The sequence below is a fragment of the Falco naumanni genome, chromosome 1, assembly GCF_017639655.2.
Source record: "Falco naumanni isolate bFalNau1 chromosome 1, bFalNau1.pat, whole genome shotgun sequence".
Taxonomy (NCBI): domain Eukaryota; kingdom Metazoa; phylum Chordata; class Aves; order Falconiformes; family Falconidae; genus Falco; species Falco naumanni.
Genome location: NC_054054.1, coordinates 49,819,240 through 49,842,290, shown reverse-complemented (window position 1 = coordinate 49,842,290; position 23,051 = coordinate 49,819,240). Strand labels below are relative to the sequence as shown.

Genomic DNA, 23,051 nt, shown 5'->3' with positions numbered 1-23,051 from the left:
ACAGACTTTTTAGTAGGACCTGTAGCAATAGGACAAGGGATAATAGCTTTAAACTAAGAGAGGCCAGGTTTAGATTAGATATTAGGGAGAAATTCCTCACTGTGAGGGTGCTGAGACATAGGCACAGGATGGCCAGAGCAGCTGTGGATGCCCCACCCCTGGCAATGTTCAAGGTCAGGCTGGATGGGGCTTGGAGCAACCTGGTCTAGTGGAAGGTGTCCCTGCCCGTGGCAGGGGGTTGGAACTAGGGGATCTTGAAGGTCCCTGCCAACTCAAATCATTCTATGAATCTATGATACTTTGCAATTACTTGAACTAAAATTCAGCACAAATATCCACCCTTATGATTGAACTTAAAAAGAAGATTCACTTGCAACCCAGTTTCAGAGAGTTTGAAATACAGAAACAAATTTGTAGTTTGGTATCTCTTTTTAAAGCATTGATTTCCATGGGGATTTTAGTACTGCTAAGCTACTTTGCAATTGAAAGAACCACAGCGTTTTCTGGCTCCTCAGGGAGAATACATGAGCATAGACAAGGATCATTATGTCCTTTAATGAGCTAGTTCTTGTTGCAAACCAAAGTGACAATAAAATTGCCATTTTAAATAACATACTAAATTATAATTAGATCTTACTGAGACCACTGTTGTGTTTTAAATAAAGTCTAGCTTTTCCAGCTTGATGAATGACTTCAAAGTATGCTTCTAGAAAACTGTGGACAATTGCAAAGTTGTAATACAGATCTGGGCAAGCATGTGATTTTAGGATAACACACCAACCTTGCAGTTCCCACATCCTACTGAGTTCCTCTTTTCCATTTTCCTTTGAAAAGATATTGCCAGTCAAAGACATAGGCAAACCCCTTCATTTTCTCTGGCACCTGACCCTGTATTTAACTATGTAAACATTATTTTCTTTGATCAGATTAGTACAGCTGAAAGTTACTACATATGAAATACAGATTTTAGCTCATATCTGGCTAACTTTTTTTTTTTCTATTGAAAATATTATTGTGCAAGTCCTTGCCTATTACCACTTAAATCCCCTGACTAGAAACATTGAATTTCTCCTGCGTAAGCCTATGGATGTGTAAGGTATAGGCATATTGTGTGGTAAGAGCTTCAGCTCCACGGCATCCTCTTCTCCACCCCCCAAGAGCACTTAAGTCTGACTGAGGGGAATTCGGGTAAGGACCTTCAGATCTTCTCCTCACACCCAAATGGGCAATGGGTACACAACTCGTCTTAGGACTGCAACACAGCTATAGGGAAGCTGCTGTCTCCCATGCACATTAGTTTTCATCTGGACCATTCATCACCACAGAAAAATCACATTTTTTTTAGTAAATGGAAAATTTTACAATCTTCACTGTCGAGTACTTCCATCTGCTGCCACTCATCCTTTCTGTGATTCACACCTGCTATTGAATTTGAACTGAGAGAGAAGTAATAGATGAGCAAGAAGCAACAAGAGTTTGGTTTTTGCTTTTCCTTAGCTTACGCATTGCATTCTTCACTTTCTTTGGTAGTTATGAAAACAGAATACATGCAAAACAGCTCAGCCATGCTAGCAGGTATTGGCAAGGTGGCCAAGTGCTGCCAAGTGCAATGTTTTGTCTTTTTTTTTTTGTTCGTTTGTTTTTACCTTGAAGATACATTTCTTCTCCTTCTGCAAACATCTGACTGCACCTGACACATCGTGCGCAGGTTGGGTGATAATGTTTTTCTCCTGCCTGTTTGGGAAAAAAAAGAGTACAGATGATTAAATATACTGATCAATTTAGCTGCTTCACTATGAGGAGTTTTTCTTTCATCTCCTAAAATATGACTAATTAGAGTAAATTAGTTAATGCAAATTAGTTCAACAATCTCCTACAACCACAAGGCCAATTTCTGATTATAAACAATTCATGATCTAACATGTAATTACGGTCTTGCCTACACACAAAAAGTTCATGTTCAATAGTTAAGTTTCTGAATTTACAGACTGGAAACATTTCTATATAGTGAACACATTTTTCCTCTAAACAACCTATTGTGCACCAAGTGCAAGATATTTTAGGATTTACCTGCACAAGGAAGTTGGGAGGTCATAACCTTTAGCATGGATTTGCAACTCAACTGTACATTCATCATGATCCCACTGAATATAAAATCTTAATGCACAGCAAGAACTATCTTATGCAAGGAATGTTTGTATCCGCATTGAAAGTGCCTTGCAGGTAATGGGTACTAAAGGGTTCCCAGGACTGTAAGTTCAGAGCTGACACTTGGGTACTGTGCACTAACTCCCTCACACAGATAAGCCAGGAACTTTGCCAATTGCTCTGAGACTAATCCACATAATTTAATACCATCATTTTCATTGACTGCAATAAGAATAGGACTGAGCCCTAAATTTGCTCAGAACAACTTAGTAACTCATCAGTTTTCATAAATTTAAATTTTCAATTACCTTATAATCCCATTCATTTGAACTCTTTCACCATTGACCTCAGTGTGTTTTTCAAGAGGAGACATCTATCTGCTATACAGAAACAAGGGCTTGTCTATGTAAGAACATCAATGTGTAACAGAGATAAGGGCGAAATTAACCTCAAATGACTATAAGAAAAAAAAGCCAAGATGCTTGGGCAAATGGATTTATGCAGGACTCAATTTTGGTAGCTTGGCCAAAATTCAATTCTGTGGCTGACTGTGGGCAAACTTGTTGGCTCTGATTCTCACAGGCAAGGACAGCAGCACCACAAGGGAGCATTGGATTGATCCAGTGACGAAAATAGCACTCGGACAGTTATGCTCTTCTGAGCGAATGATGTGGGCCAGGCCCTCCAAACTGCACACCTACCCCGTCTTTCAGATGAGACTCACAGAGTCCAACAGCCCAAAGCCAGCTCTTGCACATGCTCCCAGCACTCCTCACTCTTCAAAACCCCTACAGAACTGAAAGCCAAATCTTGGCATGTCCTTCCTCCTCTTTGAGCCCACACTCTTCTGTGCTAGGCAGAACAGCCCATGGTTTAAGTGGCTTAAGGTCAATGCCACTTCCATTATGAACAAAACCCAGGAGACCAAGTAATTCTAAAGCTCTGAGCTAAATTAAAGTAAGTTTAACTTCTGATTTCAGCAGAAATTCTGCTGGAGTTGAAGATAAGCAAATCTTGATATATGTAGAATGTCTCATAACCTGTTTATCTGAAAAAGGTTTAAAGTGCTACTAGGATTGTGTGTGCCTTTAAGAAATTACTATCAAGTACCGCTACACTGTCTTCAGCATGTAAATATGCTCTCACAGCACTGCACTGTAAATCCTCCTTCTATTAATCTAGAAATTTAACACTACTACTACAAGGATGACTTATCTTAATCTTTTTCATTGACCAAATGTCAAAGCTTTCAGATGTACTTATACTGAAGAACATAATCTGTGTCTGGGGACTATTTTGCTGTTCACAATATCAAACATGGGAGTGTGGTAAATTCAGGTTGAAGACTCTCTGGTTTTACTTCATCAATGTTAACTTGATTCACCCCTGAAAACCTTGCTGCACTTTAATGTTGCTGCACTTTAAATCAGCAGTAAGGAAGAACAATGCATCACATCAGAATTGCCATTTTGGAAAGGGCTTTGTTCCAGTTCATCCTTCTTCTTATGGTGTTATTTGTGCAGACAGCTGAGTGATTTTTGCAACTTTACACATGGAAGATGGTCACTACTAACTGTGTCAACACCTTAAAGTATTAGACCACGAAGTAACAGTACCGGGCTTTAAACCTCATGTTTAAAATTGCTTGCCTGAGTGCAGGTGTTTAAACACAGAAGGATATTTAACTATCACCAGATAAGCTTAGGTTTGGAATATCAAGCTGAAAAGAAATATAATTTCCCTTGGAAGATTTGTACTGCACAAGCATTGCTAATGCAATCCATAGCCTCAATAATTCAACTGATTTAGCACAGCTGATACAATTCCCAGGCTAACACTCTCTAGGGAAATTCAATTATTATTTCTTTGCTAAAATAAACTGTCTGAACACATTCTCAGTTAACCTGGATACATCACAGAATAAAATCTATTTTCCCAAATGTAACAGTAAAACCAAATACATCATTTTAATTCACTCTCTATAGTAAGTAATATCAACTAGCTGTAGAATTGGACAGAGAGACCTCTTTTTAACTCAGATACAATTATAACAGAAAAAACAGGGGATAAAGGTGTAGTGATCCTTTTGCTGATGCTCAACACCAGTGTAACTCCAATGGATTTTCTATAATTATTTCTGAATTAAAACGGGACATACACAAACTTTTCATATAACTGTCAGTGCTGAAAGTGGGTTTTGTTCCCCTTTCTTTCAAATTTTTTATTTTGTCCCTCTTCTAACCAAAGCACAGAAGACAAGACATGGCAAATCATCACTTTTACGATTTAAAACAGATCACACCATGTTTCTAAATGAGAAGAGGCAGCTGAATCTGAGGCTAGGGACTTGATGCAGGAATTAACTAACGATATTCCCTGATATGCTTCTACAGTTAGCCTGATGAGATACCATAAATTTTATTCAAACCTAGGATCTGGGAGTGTTGGGTCTGAACATGAATCATAATCTCACTTAGGTACCTGCCAAGGAGGCTTCTATCGGTGCCCCTTCCTCCTCTCTCTGCAGACCATTTCAGATGCCTCAGATGAACAATCAGTTCCACAAACACCCAGAAATTTTACAAGCTTAGGGCAGCAACTGTTTTGTGTTTTCGGTTTAGATGTGATGATGGCCTCATTATTTTTTCTTTTCTTGGTTGTATTGATGTGAGGGAGTTTAATACAGCAAACAAATTCCTAACCATATGGTTACTACTTCTTTGCACAGTTTGAAAGCTTAGTTTGACAGATTGTTGTCTCAGTGTTTCATAAAATATCAACACACACATAGCACAAGAAGAAGCGACTTTGATCTCTGAGAGTTCTCTTATGGTTCAAGTAGCAGATTGTAAGAAACCTTTCCAATACCCTACATTTGCTTCAAGACTGCACCAGGTCTTTGTGCCCAGGCATCCAGATGTGAAGATAGTAGCATGAAGATAAATTTAAAGATTCTCGACTGAGATTTCCTCAAACCTGAAAAGCAAACCATGTCCTGAGCAACACAGTACACTACCAACAGTTTAATTTCTCAAGTGACTGCGCCAGCTTTCTACAACCCCTGAGTCAAAGTCTTGGTGTATAATTTCAAGGTGGAGTCAAAACAGTCCTTAACACTCTGAGACAAAGTATTATGAATTACTGCATTCCCTTTGGATACAAGGGAGCATTTTGAATGGTAAATCTCCTCTGCACAGCAGACAGAGCCTTCTGGGCTGGGTCCACGCGAGGAACATCCTCCCAGTGGAGCCGGGGACCTCCCTGCACTCTCTGCCCCTAAGTATGGGCAGCCCTGCAGCATTGCTACCTGTACCACAGCACATCGCCAAGTAAACCTATGCTTCACCTAAAACAGGAACAGAAAGCTCTGCAGTGAAGTACATGCTGACGTCTTTTCTCATTTCTCATAACTTCAGGGCCTGAACCAGATAAAAGCATGAACCTGATGCGACAAATGTGAACCACATTTAAAGCACAACTTGAAGATGGTAAGGGGTGGTACCCTAAAGTCTGCAGAGCAGTATGAACACCAGGTCTGGGAAGCATGCAATGCTAGCAAACCCAGAGTAATTCATACCGGAAGGAATAACCTTATCTAGTTAAGGCTGGGGTTTAAATTAGCTGTCATCGCTCTGGAAAAAGATAGTACATTACCACAGACAGCTCAGCGAAAATCACTGCTCATTCTCTGCCTATGGCTGCAATAACTGATGAAATGGTAGAATATATAAAAGATGATATGTATAATAACCGTAACTCTATCACACATTGCTCCTGTGGCCTCTCAGGCCATTGCTAGGAGTGTGACTGATACAATTTTTTTACTGCAGTTGGAGCAACAACTGCTTGTGGATTGACACATGAGCGATTGAATTAGAGCAGCCCAAAGCTCAAAGCACGAGCTGAGTCCTGGAAAGAAGACTCCAGATTTCTGATGACTCTCATTAGTGAAGTCTAATTACATACTATCCCAATGCATTACTCAGTAAAGTAGCTAGTAAAGGGAAGAAAGAAAGCAAAATCTTTTAATGTGTTAAACTCATAACTATTTGTTTCCTCCCCTGTAAATGAGAAGCTTTTAGTAAACTTTTTCCTGTAAAAATAAAAAATAATAATAATAAAAAAATCTGTCTTAACAAAACGCACAGTGGTAACTCACACCTTTTACTGCTGGGAGTAGAGAGTTTGCAGAAGTGAGAAAAGTTTATACTGCTGCAATGATTCAATCATATCAAAGCATATTTTCCATTTTAAGTGTATAATACAATTATACAATAATAGGTTGCTGTAATAGTGCAGTATTACCACTGAGTGCTATCTATTGAGGTAGGTTCACATCCCGCCATCCTCATACTCTAAAATCTCCAAACGAAGTCCTAACTGTATCCTATCCTGAACAAAGATAGTGGAAGTCAGGCTACAAAACACTGAGCCTGCTGGTATGCCAAGGCATGGTGCAGTTGCATGACCCAGAAACAAAGCCCACAGAAGACTGGTATAAAGCATTCTTAGTTAAAAGCTTTTCACATGAACAAATTTGTTGGAGAGTTGGGTCATCACCAGACCAACCACCTGCTCAAGCAAAGGGAAAAAGAATAAAGCACAAAACTGCCGACAATCAATCAGCCTTTCCATCAGACAGCTTCTCAACCTGAAGTGATTAAAGCTCTTATAAAAAACAGACATGAATCAACTGCTGCTATCTGTTTAAGTGGAATTGAGTTACTATTTATTTGGGATTGGAACAGGAAAAAGACTAAGGTACTGTAGTAATTGGCTGAAGTTTAAAACTTCAATTAGACAATAAATTATTCTTTCTATACTCTAACTCCATTTCCTAAATAATTTTCATTCACCAGACATTTACATTCATTCATTAAAGGGCACCGAGATATATTCAAGTGCGCTTTGTAATACAGCTAACACTAGAAATATAATTCATTTTAAAGTCAGGAAGTGTGCAACTGCACCATAGAATGACAGACTAATTCAGGTTGGAAAGGACCCCAGGAGGCCATCTAATCCAACCTCCTGCTCAAAGCATGGTTGATGCTCAACTCAGATCAGCCTGCTCAGGAATTTGTCCAGTCAGATATTGAAAACCTCCAAGGATGGAGAGTGCACAACCTCTGAGGAGATGACTCCAAGAGAACGTTTCATTAACACGGCACAATTTTTCTCTTTTTACCCAGTCAGAGCTTCCCCTCTTTCAATTTATGACAGTGGCCTCCTGCTTTCCTACCTCGCACCTCAGTAAGGAGTTTGCTTCCACATCCTTGAGGGCCTCCTCATAGGTATGGGAACACTGCTATTAGGTCCCCCTAAAGCCATCCCTTCCCCAGGCTAAACAAGTCCAGCTTCCTGAGCATCTCCTCACAGACTATGTCCTCCAGCCCCTCAACTATCATGGTGGTCATCCACCAAACTGGGATATTAAACTATTATGTGAATGAACTGTTCTTCTTCTTCGGTGCCAGAAATGTACAGGAAACTGATAACAAAATATAGTTATAAAAAGGAACTCCAAGTTTTTATCTTTATGAAATCTAATAAAGTTTTTGAATGAGATATACCACTTTGACATTAGATGTCCCAGCCAATCACTGCATTGATTTATGGAGGCAAATTCAGCATCTCTGTAAGTAAATGTGGTTCCCTGACTTTGGCTGAGCTAGTTCCTGCTGGAGGAGGTGCACAGCACTGCACCATCAAGTGTTGTCTAATGGCCACACGCTCCTAACTCTGCCATTGCACCCCCACAGTTGCATATTACGTGGACTGTACTGGCTCCATAAACTGGATTCTACAGCGTATTTTCACATCAGAGTGATGCTATTCAGAAAATCAGATAAACTTTGCCGCTTGGAGCAGAATACTGTGCTCAGTTACCAGCTTTAAGTGTAACCACATAAAATCCCCATTCACACTTCTAGCAAAGCCAGAGTTTTGCATGTGCTACAGAAGAACTTTAAGGATTACTCAGTAACAGTTGTATACAATAATGGTTAAGTTAGTAAACTGCTATCACATCATCTACATGTATGTACAGTATGCAACAGGGTCAGGCAACATTATCAAGGCAGAAGGATTTGGCAAAATATCTATTGCTTATGTTAAACAGCAGTGCTGAGGAGAGAAAAGTGTGAGAGCCAGGAGACAAAGACAGAATTATGTGGAGGAAAACTCTTACTAATTTTCTTAGTCACAGTGGACCTGACTCACCACTGAGTCACTGCAGCAGTGTGCCAGGGCAAATGAGCCATTTCCAACCAAAGATGTAAAACCTTTACACCAGCATAAATGTAGCGTAATGTTTTGAATTAATCCTTTTCCTCATCTTCTCCTTACTGGATTAATTTATCATCCCACTAGATGCCAAGAAACAGTCATGTGAAATGTTCAATACATGCACCTGCAGCATTGCTTACAGCTTTAGCTGTCTCACATATACAGTTATTTCGTATTGTCTTGGTTCTGGCTCATCCTGCTGTACTCTGCAGAGCCTTGAGACTTCCCACCCACATCTGAGTCATTTTTACTGCCTCCCACACACTTTTTATTCTTCCAGGTATAAAGTGGAGACTGAATGTACCAACAGGGACATTTATCTCAGGATGATAGTAACGTACTATATACTGGACTCTCTGAAGGAGAAGTTTCTAATGCTTGCAGGAGAGATAAAAAAAATAATTAACCCCCCCTAAAGGGAATAATTAAGGAAATGAAAGAATAGAAAGAAAAATCAGCACTATTATAACTGTATTCTCATTCTGTGACATCTGCAAACAAGTTCTGACTCAGGAGTAAATTCAGCCCTGCCGCAGTCAGGCAAAAGCTGGGAAAGGTCAATGGGGCATTTTTTTTCTACAGAATTTGGTACATGATCTTGTAAACCAAAATAGTCTGTCATGCCTAAAACCACTGATTTTGCACTCAGTTGCTTTTGTTATGCAACGAGTGATCTGCGCCTTTTGTCTTTTTCTGCTCAGCTCTGCAAATTTTTCTTGCCACCCACTGAGACTGGAAGAGGCTTCTGTTTTCCGTTTGCTTAACCATCTCCTTAATTTCTTTTCCACTTTCCTCTCCCACTCCCTAAAACCCACTCACAGGCCAGTACAAGCTGCAGCTGGCTCTCACTTCTACCATCTCTTGATCGGGGAGAGGAAACAAAGAAGGAGAGAGATGACTTGCAGACCTACCCCCCTTCATTTTCGACCTGGAAGCTGTGCATTTAGCCCACCCCTTTCAGATGAGAAGAACGAAGCTGCAACCAACACTGAACAGCCCTGGAGAGGCAGCATGGTTTATCGGATGAAGCCAGCACAGCTCTTTTCATGTTGCTCACATGATACAGGCTGCAAACATCTGAGGACAGAAGCAGTCTCTCATTCTGTGCCTGAATAAGGACTGATATTTTAGATCCCCTAAATTTAGCTGGGGCTGAAAATGCTGCTGTCATACGCAGAACTGACATTAACAGTCCTTCCTGGAAGTAAGATGTGGCTACTTTCAGACTCATCCACACATTGCCAGTTCAAGGTACCACTCAGAAGTTCTTTCTTTGGGGGGAAAAAAAGAAATCTGAAGCAGCACAAAAAATGCTGAAGACTGGCAGGATGAAAAATCTTAAAAGATACAAGAAATGAGTCACACAGGCTGCTTTCCTGCTATTAGCAGGACACACTGAACTGTTGTCACATGGGCCAGAGCATCCTGGAGACACTTTATCAACAAAGCCAATTGTCACTAAGTGCACTTACTGCATGCAGCACCACTGTCATGGTTACGGGAGAGAGCTGGAGGGAGGCGCTTGTGCTGCTGGCTGGATCATGGGCAGGTACAGGGCACTGCGAAGCAGCGGTCTGGCTGACCCCAGCGTGCCCCAGGTGAGTCAGAAGACCATCAGAAATGAAAGACATTACACAAAGTAATAGGATGAGGAACTGAAGACATCCGAAAAGTGCAATGTTGTCACATTATCAAAATATTCAAATGCTGGCAAATAGTACCAGATAGTAACGCATCACCACAGCAACACATCGCTTGGAGAGGCATCACAGCTGGCATACAGTACGCTGTTTGTGTCTGAGGCTCAGAAGGTATCAAGGTGACTATAGGAATCACTGCCTTGATGCTTTAATTAATTAAGACAGTTTAAGACAGTTAACTGCTACTACGTTTTTGCATAACGGCAAAAGGCAGTGGGCACCATTCACCTGTTTGCCAGGCTCAGGAGTCAAACTACGCACTAAAACTAACACATAGAAACCCACGCAGGCACAAATGCACAGCAGCACTACCGGGGACTTCTCCCATATATACAAGAGAAATCCTCAACAGAAAAGCAAGCAAGCAATCAACTGAAAACTGAAAAAAAAAAAAAAAAAATACCCAAACCTGCTACAGTCATTCCTTCTCCTCAGTTTCAACCCAGTTTTCCCCAAATTCTAAACTTTTGTGTTATTCAGAAATAGTTTGCAGAACCCCTTACTTTGGTAAATACGTAACAGGCTTAAGCTATCACCAAATGCTACTCAGTGCTCTTCTTCAATAAACCTAAAAACTGATTTACAGAGTAAAACCTACGCAAACAGTTCCTTTTAATATGTACTGTTTTTTCCTGTCATGCTAACAACTGTGAGTTTTTAACAGTTCAGAGAATAAATATAGATAGGTGTAGCTCTCTGTATCTTGCTGGAGAGATAAGGAAAAAGGAAAGGACGAAGATGAGAGAAAGATAAGGTGAATGCATCTAAAACAATATAACTGGGCTATAGAAAAGGCTAAAAGCTAAGTTCAAAAACACTTGCATTCCTATTTATATGCTTGTCAATAGTATTTTTAATGATGCCTGTTTAAAAGCAGAAAGTCTAAGTCAACTGCCAATTAAGACTTACCCAGCCAAGTTCAGACGCTGCGCACTGATGATTACCCTGATTTTGAAACCAGCAGCCACAGACAAATTGCAGGTAGCACCAAAACAAGAGACTGCTCTCAAGCAGCAAAATACCTTGCATCTCAGCAAACACTATGCATTGAAAGTGCTAGTTAATGTTTCCTACCTTAGATGGTTTCCTTTTGCAAGAGCTAACGCTGGTTTATTAGATGTATCTTTTCCAACAGTTTTCCTTCTTCTCTGGTGATGGGAGAAAACTGGCGTAGAGAGCAGTTTCTAACCAAAGATTAGTACTGACACTTGGATCCTTTTGCTGCTCTGACAGACTTTGCAAGGCTGCCCGTGCTACAGGAAACCCTTCGTTCGTATAGACAGAGCCGCTTTTATTGCATGTTTCAGCATTACTACCTATATTATAAGCTGCTCAAGTACCTTTCACACATCACTAGGTTTTGTTGTTAGTGAAACAGCAGGGTAACAGACATTTCAGAATGAACCATTCTTCCACACTGCAGGCAGAAATCTGTCCACCCTGCTGTAAAGAATTAGTCTCGTCTCTCTGCTACACCGAGACTTTTGCAAAGGGAAAGGCAAGATTTGCAAAGTAGATGTGGCTGCAAACAAAAGCAGCTCAACCCGAGGGCAAAGCAAAAATCAAACTAAAAAAGAAAAATAAGATTCATGTTTTAATTAATAAGTCACTGAGGTATAAGTGGTAGTTAATTGACATATAAATTATTGATATTTTTTGTCTAATTCCTGTCTACTGCCTACTGCATTTGTTCCCTCATTTTAACGTAACGTGGTTTCAACTAATAGATTTTTTTTAAAATATATTGATTATGATTTTCTAGACATTCACACATACATGTAAACCAGAAAAATGTTAACTCTTTCTTCCACCACATACAGTGAGTGCTATGCTGTCATGTTAGGATGTCAGATCCAGGAGTCAGACCCATCATTATGTTCAGTAAGTGATACAGCTGCTTTCAGCAGCACCTGAATGACCCATTTACACCACAGCCACATAGCTGTAAATCATGGGACAGCTGCAGACAGAAGTTTCGTCAAGTGCTGAAAATACCCCTCAGCGCTTCCAGAAGCTGTTGGGTTACATGTAAATAAGCCCCAAGAGACTTTTCCAAAAGCATAACTTCCAATGTGCTACACTGACAACTTTTATTCACATGAAATTCAAAACACCAGCTAGCAGTGGCAGAGATCCAGCTTGTTCATCAGCTACCAGCATGGTTGGTCGTGGAAGCCTGCTATGAGGCAGCTCAGCCTGGCCATCACTGGGCTGCAGTTGCCTATCCAAGCAACTAACACTTGACACCCTCACAGCCTATACTGCATTTGCCTTCAGAACACCCCCAGGACGTTATCTCTGGATATGAAGACACCCTTTAACAACATAGGAAATCATCAGCTGGAACAGCAGGCAAGAAGAAACCCATCCCAGGGAAAATACTCTCTTTGGAAACAGTGGAAGGGGTTACTACCACTGCACAAGCTAGTGGTAGGGCATCATCTGGAGTACAATGCTCATCCATGCTGAGAGAAGGTGGCTCCAGCTGGGAATAGACAGTGAGAAGGTCCACCTGCATCACCAGAAGAGCCTGCAGCTGACTTTATAAGCAGAGAAGAATTTGGTTTGTTTAGTTTTGCAAAACAGAAGTTGAGAGGAACTGACTGTTCTCTATAATTTTTCCTTAGAGTTCATTAATTAAAGGGGAGAATATTAAACAAAAAAGCTAAAAATCAACGTGTATTCAAAGAATTAGTCTCTATAAACAGACCGCTTTAAAATAGAGAGGTGCTGAAATTGACATGAAGTTTCTAAATATCAGATCTTAAGGAAATCCAGAAGGGGACAAGGAGTCATCACTGGCTGCCTCATAGCTCCTCCATGCACCTCAACAGCCTTCCAAGCCTCTGTGTGGCCTTTCATGAGGGAAGGACCAGAAGGCAGACAATACATCTCTGCCTCCTCCAAGCAAAACACAGCTAGAAGACTGATGAAAAAATCACAAAACAAATGCAAAGTGTTTTCTTGATAGAAAGGGTCTGTATTAGGCTCTGAATTATGATGTGAAATATAGTATATTTTAGGAAAAAAGCAATTACACTTATTTTTTCTATTTTTATGACACCCTTATTAGCACAAATTGAGATTTTAATTAATAAATAACTGCTTGTGATAGAAAAAGAGAGAAAAAATAATTTTAGTGCCAAATGCAGAGAAATAGATTGCAACATGACAAAAGGGAAATGGCTGGTTATAAAAATCAACAGCTTGTTATTTTAAAATGTGTTTATTCTCTGCGTTATTGCAAGATTTTAGCTATTGATGGATTGGCCACAGAGCTACAGCATAACCACTAAAATAAACCCTTTTTCTCCCTAGAAGATTTTAATAGCACTGCGTTATAAGTTAAACTATAAACTCCAGCCACCTTATGCTCCCCATTGAGGATGGCAGGATTATCAATATATATGGCCAGGAATAAAACATAGCAATTTCCAGGAGAGGACTGATACTGCATCAAACAGTCCTCTGTATGCTTCATGAGCAAAGCAAACCTTGCCCACAAAAGCACTGGTGCGCAGGCTTTTTGTAGAGAACAGCAAAATTGTTGCCTTTAAAAGCAACAGAAGAGTTCATGGTCTCCAATTAGCTGCTCAGCCCCTTTTGTAGCTTTTCCAGTACAAGTTCCCTGGGAGACCGGGGGCAAGCCAAGGTGGACTGGAGAAAAAGAAACAAGAAAAGAATTATAAACAGAGCTGTCCTATGTTTAAGCCCATTTACTACATGGAATGAATTTGGCCCTCAGAAAATGGGCTGAAGGAAGAATTTAAGTAACTAAATCATCATTGTATTTGGCTGGCAACTTACAAAAACAGCCATATTTTTGTAAGTTATCAGTAAGTCACACCAGTTGACTCTCCCTTCCTCCTCTGCTGAATAAACACTTTAAACAAACAAGTGTTGGAAAGGGAGACAATATTATAAAATCTGGGCACGGAGTAATTGTAGAAGCAGCTGTCCTCCTGACATTATCACAGAAATCAGAGATGGAAAAAATCCTATTAGGTCATATAGTCCCTCCCTTTGTCATTGCAGGACTGTTCCCTAACGTAGATTTTCCAGTGCCTTGTCCAATCTTGTTTTAATACTATCTAAGTGATAGCTTCCAGCAGCTCCCTTGGGAGATTATTCCTCTGCCTAGTAAGTATTGCTGTCGAGACTTTCCCCACTGTAATAGCAATTTTCCCTATCATTTCTGTGTATCTCTAGATTATATCCAAGATGGTAAAAAGAAATACAGAAGTTTTGAAAAATGTTTCAGGATTCTAGACAATTGCACAAAAAAAATACATCCTACAACAAAACCCACCTTTTTTTTTTTTTTTTTTTACCTGTTGCACTTGTCAGGAGATATACAAACATATCAACAAGCTGGCCCATGACAAACACACACCAAGTCCTCTACCAGACAGATGGAAAAGATCAGCCCCAATTCCAAGTCTTTCAAACAAGTCCTTTTGCTGCAGACAAACAACAAATGACTTAGCTACGTTAGCTACAGATACAGTCTCTGCGTTCTTTCATATCTGTTTGCTTAGGTCATGACTTTGAGTCTAGCTTCCTAATGGAACGAGGAGTGCCTGCTGCCTCCTCATCTGACTGCTCTCCGCAGTCAGCACTGGAACTCAACAGCTATTTAAACTGATACCTTCCAGAGGTCCAAAGGCTCACGGAAACCACAGGCTGATAACCATGGAAGGAGCCTCATGCTGTGCGTCACCTCTTGACCATGCAAACAGGCAGTGGAAATGTAAAGAAAGCTTTTGAGATACTCAATGGTTAAACACAGGGGATGGGAGCCGGTGTTTGGGGAGACTTCATGAGGAACAAGACTTAGCATGGCAGCAGGATGCTAGGACACTGGACATGCACACGTATTCAAGCTTCATCAGTTTTGTTGCACACAAAACAAAGAATTGTTTTATACAATCTTATGGAAGAAGGTTATAGATCGTAAGTTTCCAGGTTGTTGTAACAAGCTTCCAGACATGAAATACCATTGCATTGTTCAAATTCATTGCCTGCTTCAAACTTAGTCCTATCTTTCCTGTTTTACACTATCTGAAATTGCTGGACTTTTACAGATTGCAAAAAATCCTTTCTCCCCATTTTTTTTTTTAAAGGATTCAGAATATTGCATCAGTATTTTTTCCACAGTTAAATGCCACAGACTTCAAAGTCACTCCCAGCCTGCATAAGTACCAAATTAAGAGACAAATGAGTGCTACAGCACTGTCAGCAGAGCAACACTGAGGGAGAGGAGGGTTGCACACATACACTAACCAAAAACGTCATCTAGAACTACAGCGACGTACGTAAAATTCCTACAACAGCTTTAAAGAATTAACTTTTCTCAAGTTTGCTATTGGTCCACCTATAATAAAAACAAGGAACTCTCCTCCTTTTTTTAGTTCAGTACGCTTTCACTAAAGCAGTTAGAAGAAACAGATACAGCCTTTCGTGCCCCCAGGTCCCACAAATCCAACTCAGTACTGTTACTATGCTATTTTTTTTTTCCTTTTCATCATCCATAGAGATATTAAGGACCCAGTTCTTAATCACATCACACCACATGCTATCATTTAACCATACCGTGGGTAAAATACTACCAAATAAAAAGAGTATTTTTGTACAGATATTTCAAGGCAAGAACCAGAACAGAAAACCACAATATTGTGAAGTCAACAGCCAGTACAGAAACTGGAGGCTGTTCTTCCCCCATGTATCAATCAATCCCTGTAACCTGCTATGAGTAAGTGCACCCAAAATTTGCTATATTTTTGACCACGGCACTCCTCTCTGCATTCACCTCTTTCTTAATCACATCAAACCTAAGTTAGTTTCACCTTCAAAGCCCACATGCTCTTACTACCTTTCATTCAGTCTCAAAGGCTGACATCTCTGAAAACATGTAGCAGCTTCCACTTGTCCCTCCTACATTTCTGAAAAGTTTTTAATGTTTTCTTCTGTTTTGCCTCTCCCACTTGAGAGCCGCCTATAGAAGTGAGAAAGCTGTCTTTATGCTCTTTCAAATCCCTCATTAGAAGTCTGTTTTCTGAGATGTCTGTAAAAACATCTGATAACGGAAAAGCATCCCATGCCTAACCTTAACACCATATCATGTCATCTAGTATGGACCCAAGTTTCTTTCCGCTTGCTTCTCAGTTCTTACCTAGCTATAAATGTCCACCATTTGGACAGCTAAGTCTTTGTACAACCCCTAGAAGATCTTTGTCTGGTGGAAGTCCTTTGGGACTTCTCCTGGCTTTTTTAACTGATGAAGAGAAAGAAGTGAACTGAGCAACCTGGGGAACCTCTTCCTAACTGCAGTACTGCTAAGGCTTCACAAAATACAGGGAAAAGGCAGAAAGAAAAAAGTGACTAACAGATGTCACCGATAAGGTAACAATACACATAGATCCAAGGATAAATTCCATTCAAATCAAAGGAAATATATTAATTTCCAACCCTGGCTCAGTTATGTGGAAAACTCTTTTTCATAAAGCATAAACATGCACCTACACTAAACAGCCCCCTTGCTTTTTAGAACAAACTAAAAAAAAAATATCCCCCCAACATAGCCCATTTCTGGGTGCAAAAATACATTTCAAATGATTCACTTTACTTTTTCAACAGCTTCATCCTAACTCTGGGGAACATAACACAGGATCAAAAAGCAGAAATCACAAAGACATTTTGCTAAGTATTAATACAATTTTTTAGGGAGTGTGTGTATTATCAAGTCATTAACAGAAGAAAAAAAAAAAGAATTATAAAGTTCCTAGTATTTCATAAAAGTAACATCAAACTGTTGCATTAACACTCATTTGTGAGCATACGACTGTACCCAAAAGAGCAAGTCTCTTTGTATACCTTGAGATGTTTGAATGACAAGTTCTCCTTACCTCTAGCACTCTTCCTGTGATATACTTTTCACAATTGTCACATCTGATACCAAACTTTGCATGATAGTCTGTTTCACAGTATGGAATGCCATCCCTAGGGAAAAACAACAGGCCATACAGATACTTTAAATAGGCTTACAGGTTTAATGGGAGATTATACAGCTAGAATTTCTTAATGCTTCAACACTTCATAAAGCATTTACAGGCTTTCCCACCTCCCAAATACCTGTATTTATTAATTTTGTAAAGAACTGAATAGTTAATGAACTATTCTGGCCCTTCTGAGTCTACCACAATCCCACTTTCCTGCTTTGTCGCTGAATTCAGCCATCGCCTCTCCCCTTGTTGCAACACCTGGTTTCTGAGACACTCACACACACCATTTGTTTTGATAGTGTTACTCATTAACTTCTTCCACATTTCCCTCTTTTTGAAAAAAAAGTTATTCCTACATATTATTCTTTCCCTCCTCTTTACTTATAATCTAATTAATCTAATGTATGTATAATCTAATATATATATATATATATATATATATATATATATAATCTGATCTTTTAGCTTAAACGTCACAGAGTAATTTCCCAAATGAGTATCTTGACTGTAAACCAAGTTTTGATTAACATTTAAATCTACTGACATTGTGGACTGGACTTGCTTACAGACAGTCTTGGGAATCTGCTCCACAGAAGTCAGTAATGACTGCGAGACCTCAGCCCCAGCAGCAGAAGAGATCTCGCAGTATGTTCCTGCATGACGTGAACAGTTATTTCACCACCACAAGTGATTTAAGATAAGGTACAATTTAAAAATATGAAGGATAAAACCAGGAGTCTCGGCTTTACTGGTCACAACCAGTACACTTGGGCCATTGCTCTGAAATGAACCTATTTGTTTTACGTGCAGATCACAGTTTTATGGAGTTTTACACTTAGACCATTAAACCGATGAACGAAAATAAATTGCTCTAGAAGAAGCTGGAGAGACTACTTCTGTTTCAAAGTGCAAGTTAAACACAGTTAAATGTTTAATGTGCTATGCTAAAACAGCCTATGAACAGACAGATTTATTAGCAGGGGCATGATTTTATTGGACATTTCCCTGCAGAAACACAAAAATTAATTTTATAGCATACAAGTTGGATTGCTCAGAAACGAACCTGTAAGTTATCACAACAATTAATTTAATTAATTGAAGCCAGGATGTTTCTTCTCTTGAGTTATTTTGTTTGGCATTTAGCTTTTTTAAAGAGAGGATTTCACAACAGCTATATCTTTACAATTTATGGGTATTTCATTATTAAATAACAAGGAAAAAATGCACTGTACCAAACATGTAGCAGAGTAGCACAGCATCTGAGATAATGCAAAACCTTACTTAAGAACACCCTTTTATTAAATATTGTTTCTGCAGTGCAAGCTGTGAAATTAAATGTTATACTTGTGTTAATCTAAATTCAAGAGAATTGCTGAAAGTCAGTGGGACACCAGCTCTGAAACTCCATCATCTCTGGGCACTGATGATTGAGTTACTCGGCTGTTTAGGAAAATTTCATCATATCAACACACTTCTCTGAAGCAGAAATTACTCCCAGGTGCCTTGGCTGGTGAAAGCCCTGTATCTCACCCAATTGATATGAGTGTTGACACGGGACTTGGTCTGTGTGTGTGCTTTGTGCTGTCTCTTATTGCTGTCATCACATTCAGTCCAAATCTGAGAGCATGAGGGTCTGGATCAGCGCAAAAGCATGGTATGTACCTCCTTAATGAACTTCTTCAGAACATTTTTGCTTATGTGAAGCACATGGAAAGGATAACATCTGCTTGTTCACATTACAGCATCACATACAGAAAAATCAAACACAGACAACTCAGGGCGTGTCTATGGGGCTTTGAAGCATATTCTACCATTGTGTTTCTATAGCATAGCTGCTTTGTCAAGTCCCACTCCAGCTAAACGGAAAAAATCAACTTCTACTTTTCTTAATTTGATTTTTTTCTGCTTTAAATCTTTTAATACAATTTAGGCGATAATTTAGATAATAATCTCTAATCTTTTATGTATCCCCCAACTATACATAAACAAAAGCTAATGGATATGCAATGCTAAATTAATTACTTTGTATTAAAAGAATGCTGAAAACAAGTGAAAATGCTCCTCAACTTACTTGCTGATGTACTCTGCATTCAGTAGCTTGCCGCATGTATCGCACTTAAAACAGCCCAAGTGCCAGTGTTTGTCCAAGGCAACCAATGACTGACCATTTTTTATTTCTGAACCACAGCCCCCACAATCTGCAAGAGAAAAATCCAATACGAGTGAATCACACGCTTTAGATGGTCACACAACAATACTGGTTACTGCAGTACAAGGATTCACCTGTGTCCTACTAACAGCTCACTGCAGGATGACAGGTGGTGCTGCCCTAACATTGCCCTAACATTCCTGGAAGATAAGAATCATTCAAAGAAAAAAACTAGTAACTTAGGTCTCCTAGTGCCTCTAGGTTTTATCTTCATTAATTTACACTTCGGTTAGAAGATACAAAGTTTTGCTGATTAAGCTTTCAAGAATTGCAAATTGGGCCAATAAAACTGATTAAAAAGTCCTAAAAGTCATGAGATGAAAGCAAGTAACTGATTCTTCATATTAGATGTTGTTTCTGGGTCTGAAAGCTTTCCTTATTATTCCAAAATTCTTTTTGCAACTATGAAAAAAAACTAAGCTCAAATTTTGACATGAAATTCTGTAACAGGAAAAATACACCACTACTTAAGAAGCATTACTAATTCCTGAGTAGTAGTGACATTGCAGTATGTGAAAGTGATGGCTGGCTACATATTTATTATTTATAGAAATTCACATATATGAAGATCCAAAAAGTGGTAACAAAAATTAAACGCAAAACATGTCATAACTAGGTAACATAGGCTAGGCTATGTTGGTTAAATAGGCTATACATGAACTAGCTACACTCCCCAGAAAAAATAATTAAGGACAAGACTTTTGGGGGGATTTGGTTGCTTTTTGATTTATTTTTTTTTTAATCACGGATGCTTTTGACTACGCTAGTAAAAGCCAGATCTAGTCTCATTTCCACACCAACAGTCCACCAGCAAGTACCTTGTTTAGAGATGCTACATAGACAAGGGATTTGAATGTGGTTCTCTGTGTCCTAAATGAATCCTCTCATACCCTACAAGGTCCGGCTCTCTTTCACTCTTCACTGTAGATCCACGCCTATGTATAATTTTCTTACAAAAAGTTAAAATAGTCAGAATATGTGGAAAAATAGGTATAAGTAACAGTAATAAACTGATTCTAGTATCAATCTCTCAGTAACCCTTCTAATCTAATATCATTAGATCTTCCATCTTACGTGAAATCTTTTTTTTTTTTTTTTTTAGGAATTCTTCATGTATACCAACAATCTGCTAGGAAAAGACAAACTCTGAAAGGCACTTGAAGAGTCATTTAAAGATGTCAGAAGAGAAAAAAAAAAAAAACTGATGTCTTGCATGGAAGAGAAAGATACACAAAACCATAAAAAAGATACATCTAGTTATTAAGAACTCCAAACACAGGATCTCATTAAAACAGTTAAACAGTTCTCTTAAAAACTCTGATTTAAGACTATTTAGTTGGTTACGTGACCCTAATGAGACACTCTGTTAGTGCAATTTTAAATGCCTCATTTCTGAGCACACAACAATAAAGAACAGTTCTTATTTTCCTTTAGTGGATTTGGAATGGATTAAGGGAGTAATAATATGTCTCTCTAATGTCACCAGTAAAGCACCAATATGTGGAAACAAGCCCAGCACAAAAGCACGTGCACCACAGATCAGAACATTTGAGTTTTGCTAACAAAAAAGAACATTTGTGTGTGTGTGCCTGGATTTAGTCCCACAAGAGAAGAAATGCTGCAGTATTCTGCAGTATCTATTCTTCAACTGCGATCAGAAATTTGTGATCTCCTCTGCACCAGGGGTTCATCTGGTAATCTAATTTAATCTCACTGGTTGAGGGTTTCTTTCGCAAACTCAATACAACACTTTCTGCTCAGATGTCATTCACCTTTCATCTGGTTTAAGCTTGGGTGGGCAGAAACGCAGCATTTGGCGAGCTACTTTTCTGTTCCCAACTGCTGTTTTCTCTGTTAAATTCCAGATAATTAAAAACAAACATTGTGGTTGCTATGCCAACAGTGCCTACTGATGTGACGTCCTTGTCTTCCTGTCTTGGATGCAGCATCCTTTGGTGACTCACCTGATTTCAACCAATAACTCTGCAGAACCCATCAATTTGCTGCTACATGTTGAAATTCTTCCCTGAGTGCTCTCTTTCCACATCAACACTGCCACAAGAGGTTTTCAAAGCTAGTATTTTATAAATGAAATAAAACGAGTAGGTAGAGGTATTTATATAATAATAAAAAAATCAAGGACTCAGGCAAAGAGCAAATATTTGACATTCTTCCTTTCTTCCAAACGTAATACATAAAGGAGATCAGAACTGAAGCTGGAGTATGAAAATAGAACTGGCTCAGAGGGGACAGCGATGTTGGGAGCTCAGTGAGTCCCATGAGATCTCTTGAAAGCATTCTTGAGCTCAAGTCAGAGATAAATGGGCCGACAAATAACGCACATAGTATGTATCAGGCAGTTCTGAGCCAGGAGCACAACCAGCGTAACAGCAGGTTATTATTATGTATTACTTGGTCCTTGACTCAGCTTACTTGGAGTCACATATTTTTGTGCACTACTGTTCTTTAATAAAAAGAATTGTTCGTTTAAAACATTAAGGTCTTTTCTAAGAAGACTGTTGCTAAAACAAGGAGACACTCCATGTATTGCTTTGTGTAATATGTAGCATAGCTACAGCCAGCCAGCCTGGATTTTCAATTTTCCAGTTCAACCAAGATGTCTCTGCTTGTTCATTCCTGAAACACTGGTTCTAGCCTGAGGATGAGATGCTTAGAAAGCAGCTGCAATTACATATTGCTCTTTCACAAAGTACGTATTAATCTGAATGTTTCCCAAATTCTTTATTACCTTTTTAGATATTTCATTAATTTTCTCTGAATTGGCATTGGTTAGGCTCTTACATATCCCGCTATGTATACATGCACGCACTTCCACGTATTTGTGGCTGCAGTGCTTGCCATTGACCCATCAAAGCTCTATTCCCCACACCAAGGAGGGATTATACCATTGCTATCCAATTTCCTGAGCTCCATGACCTCCACAGCTCTGGGCCAGCTGGGTGCTGCACATCACTATGAAATCAGAAGATGCCGGCCTGCAGCTGGACTGCAAGCCATGGGGAAATGGAGTAAGGAAGAGGTAAGAGACTATAGTCTACACAGGTATGTTTGTCTGGGATCCTTGCAACATCATAGCACAATTTACTTGCAGGCCAGGTATGGACTTGAGTTTGCCCTTTGAGAAGCCATTTTGTCTATCAGCTCAACCCCATCACGACATAGTTTGAAAAGCAGAGCTGGCTATAGTCTCAGGTGAAGGTGAGATCAAATTCCTTTAGAAGTCTACAGTGTGGCAGATATCACCCACGTTTGAACCCAGACTCTTGACCAATTCTACTGAAACCTACAGACTTCATCAATTTAAAGCAGACCTGTGTTTGAGGTTTAAATAGGTTTGAGACTTTTTTTCGGAGAAAAGCTAAACTTCTGTTTTCCAAGCTCAGGTTTTGCCACGAAGATATGCTTCCAGTACTGTTTCCCTTTGAGACAAGTGGTTTGCTGAGGTTTGCAGGTACCTGTGCACTGCAGAGACTTGGCACAGTGACCTGAAAGTTCTGGGGAAATGCAATACCAGAAAAACTCTCCATGGTGGGTTGGTGTGTACAGAGAAAGGGGATGTAAATACATAAAAGGATTATGTAATCACAGGTAATCAAATGAAGTTCTGTCCGTACTCTATGAGGCAAATAATGTCCATTAAAAGCAAAGGCACTTCTCCCATATGACAGGGGACAAAGAGATGAT

At 39.4% G+C, this 23,051-nt stretch overlaps 1 protein-coding gene and 1 long non-coding RNA gene across 10 annotated transcripts in view; one reads left to right on the top strand and one right to left on the bottom strand.

Moving 5' to 3' along the window:
- Positions 1 to 23,051, bottom strand: part of ABLIM2 (actin binding LIM protein family member 2) — a 144,615-nt gene that overhangs the window by 55,974 nt on the left and 65,590 nt on the right. For all 9 annotated transcript variants that reach the window (XM_040593364.1, XM_040593300.1, XM_040593335.1 and 6 more), the window contains exons 5-7: positions 19,209 to 19,335; positions 17,042 to 17,135; positions 1,647 to 1,734 (exon numbers count right to left, since the gene is read on the bottom strand). In XM_040593364.1, coding sequence (XP_040449298.1) covers positions 1,647 to 1,734; positions 17,042 to 17,135; positions 19,209 to 19,335 — 309 coding nt within the window. The remainder of the gene's footprint in view (positions 1 to 1,646; positions 1,735 to 17,041; positions 17,136 to 19,208; positions 19,336 to 23,051) is intronic.
- LOC121087881 lies at positions 17,842 to 21,841 on the top strand. The gene is made up of 2 exons (XR_005827783.1): positions 17,842 to 18,791; positions 20,449 to 21,841. It is a non-coding gene; the product is annotated as an uncharacterized LOC121087881 (long non-coding RNA).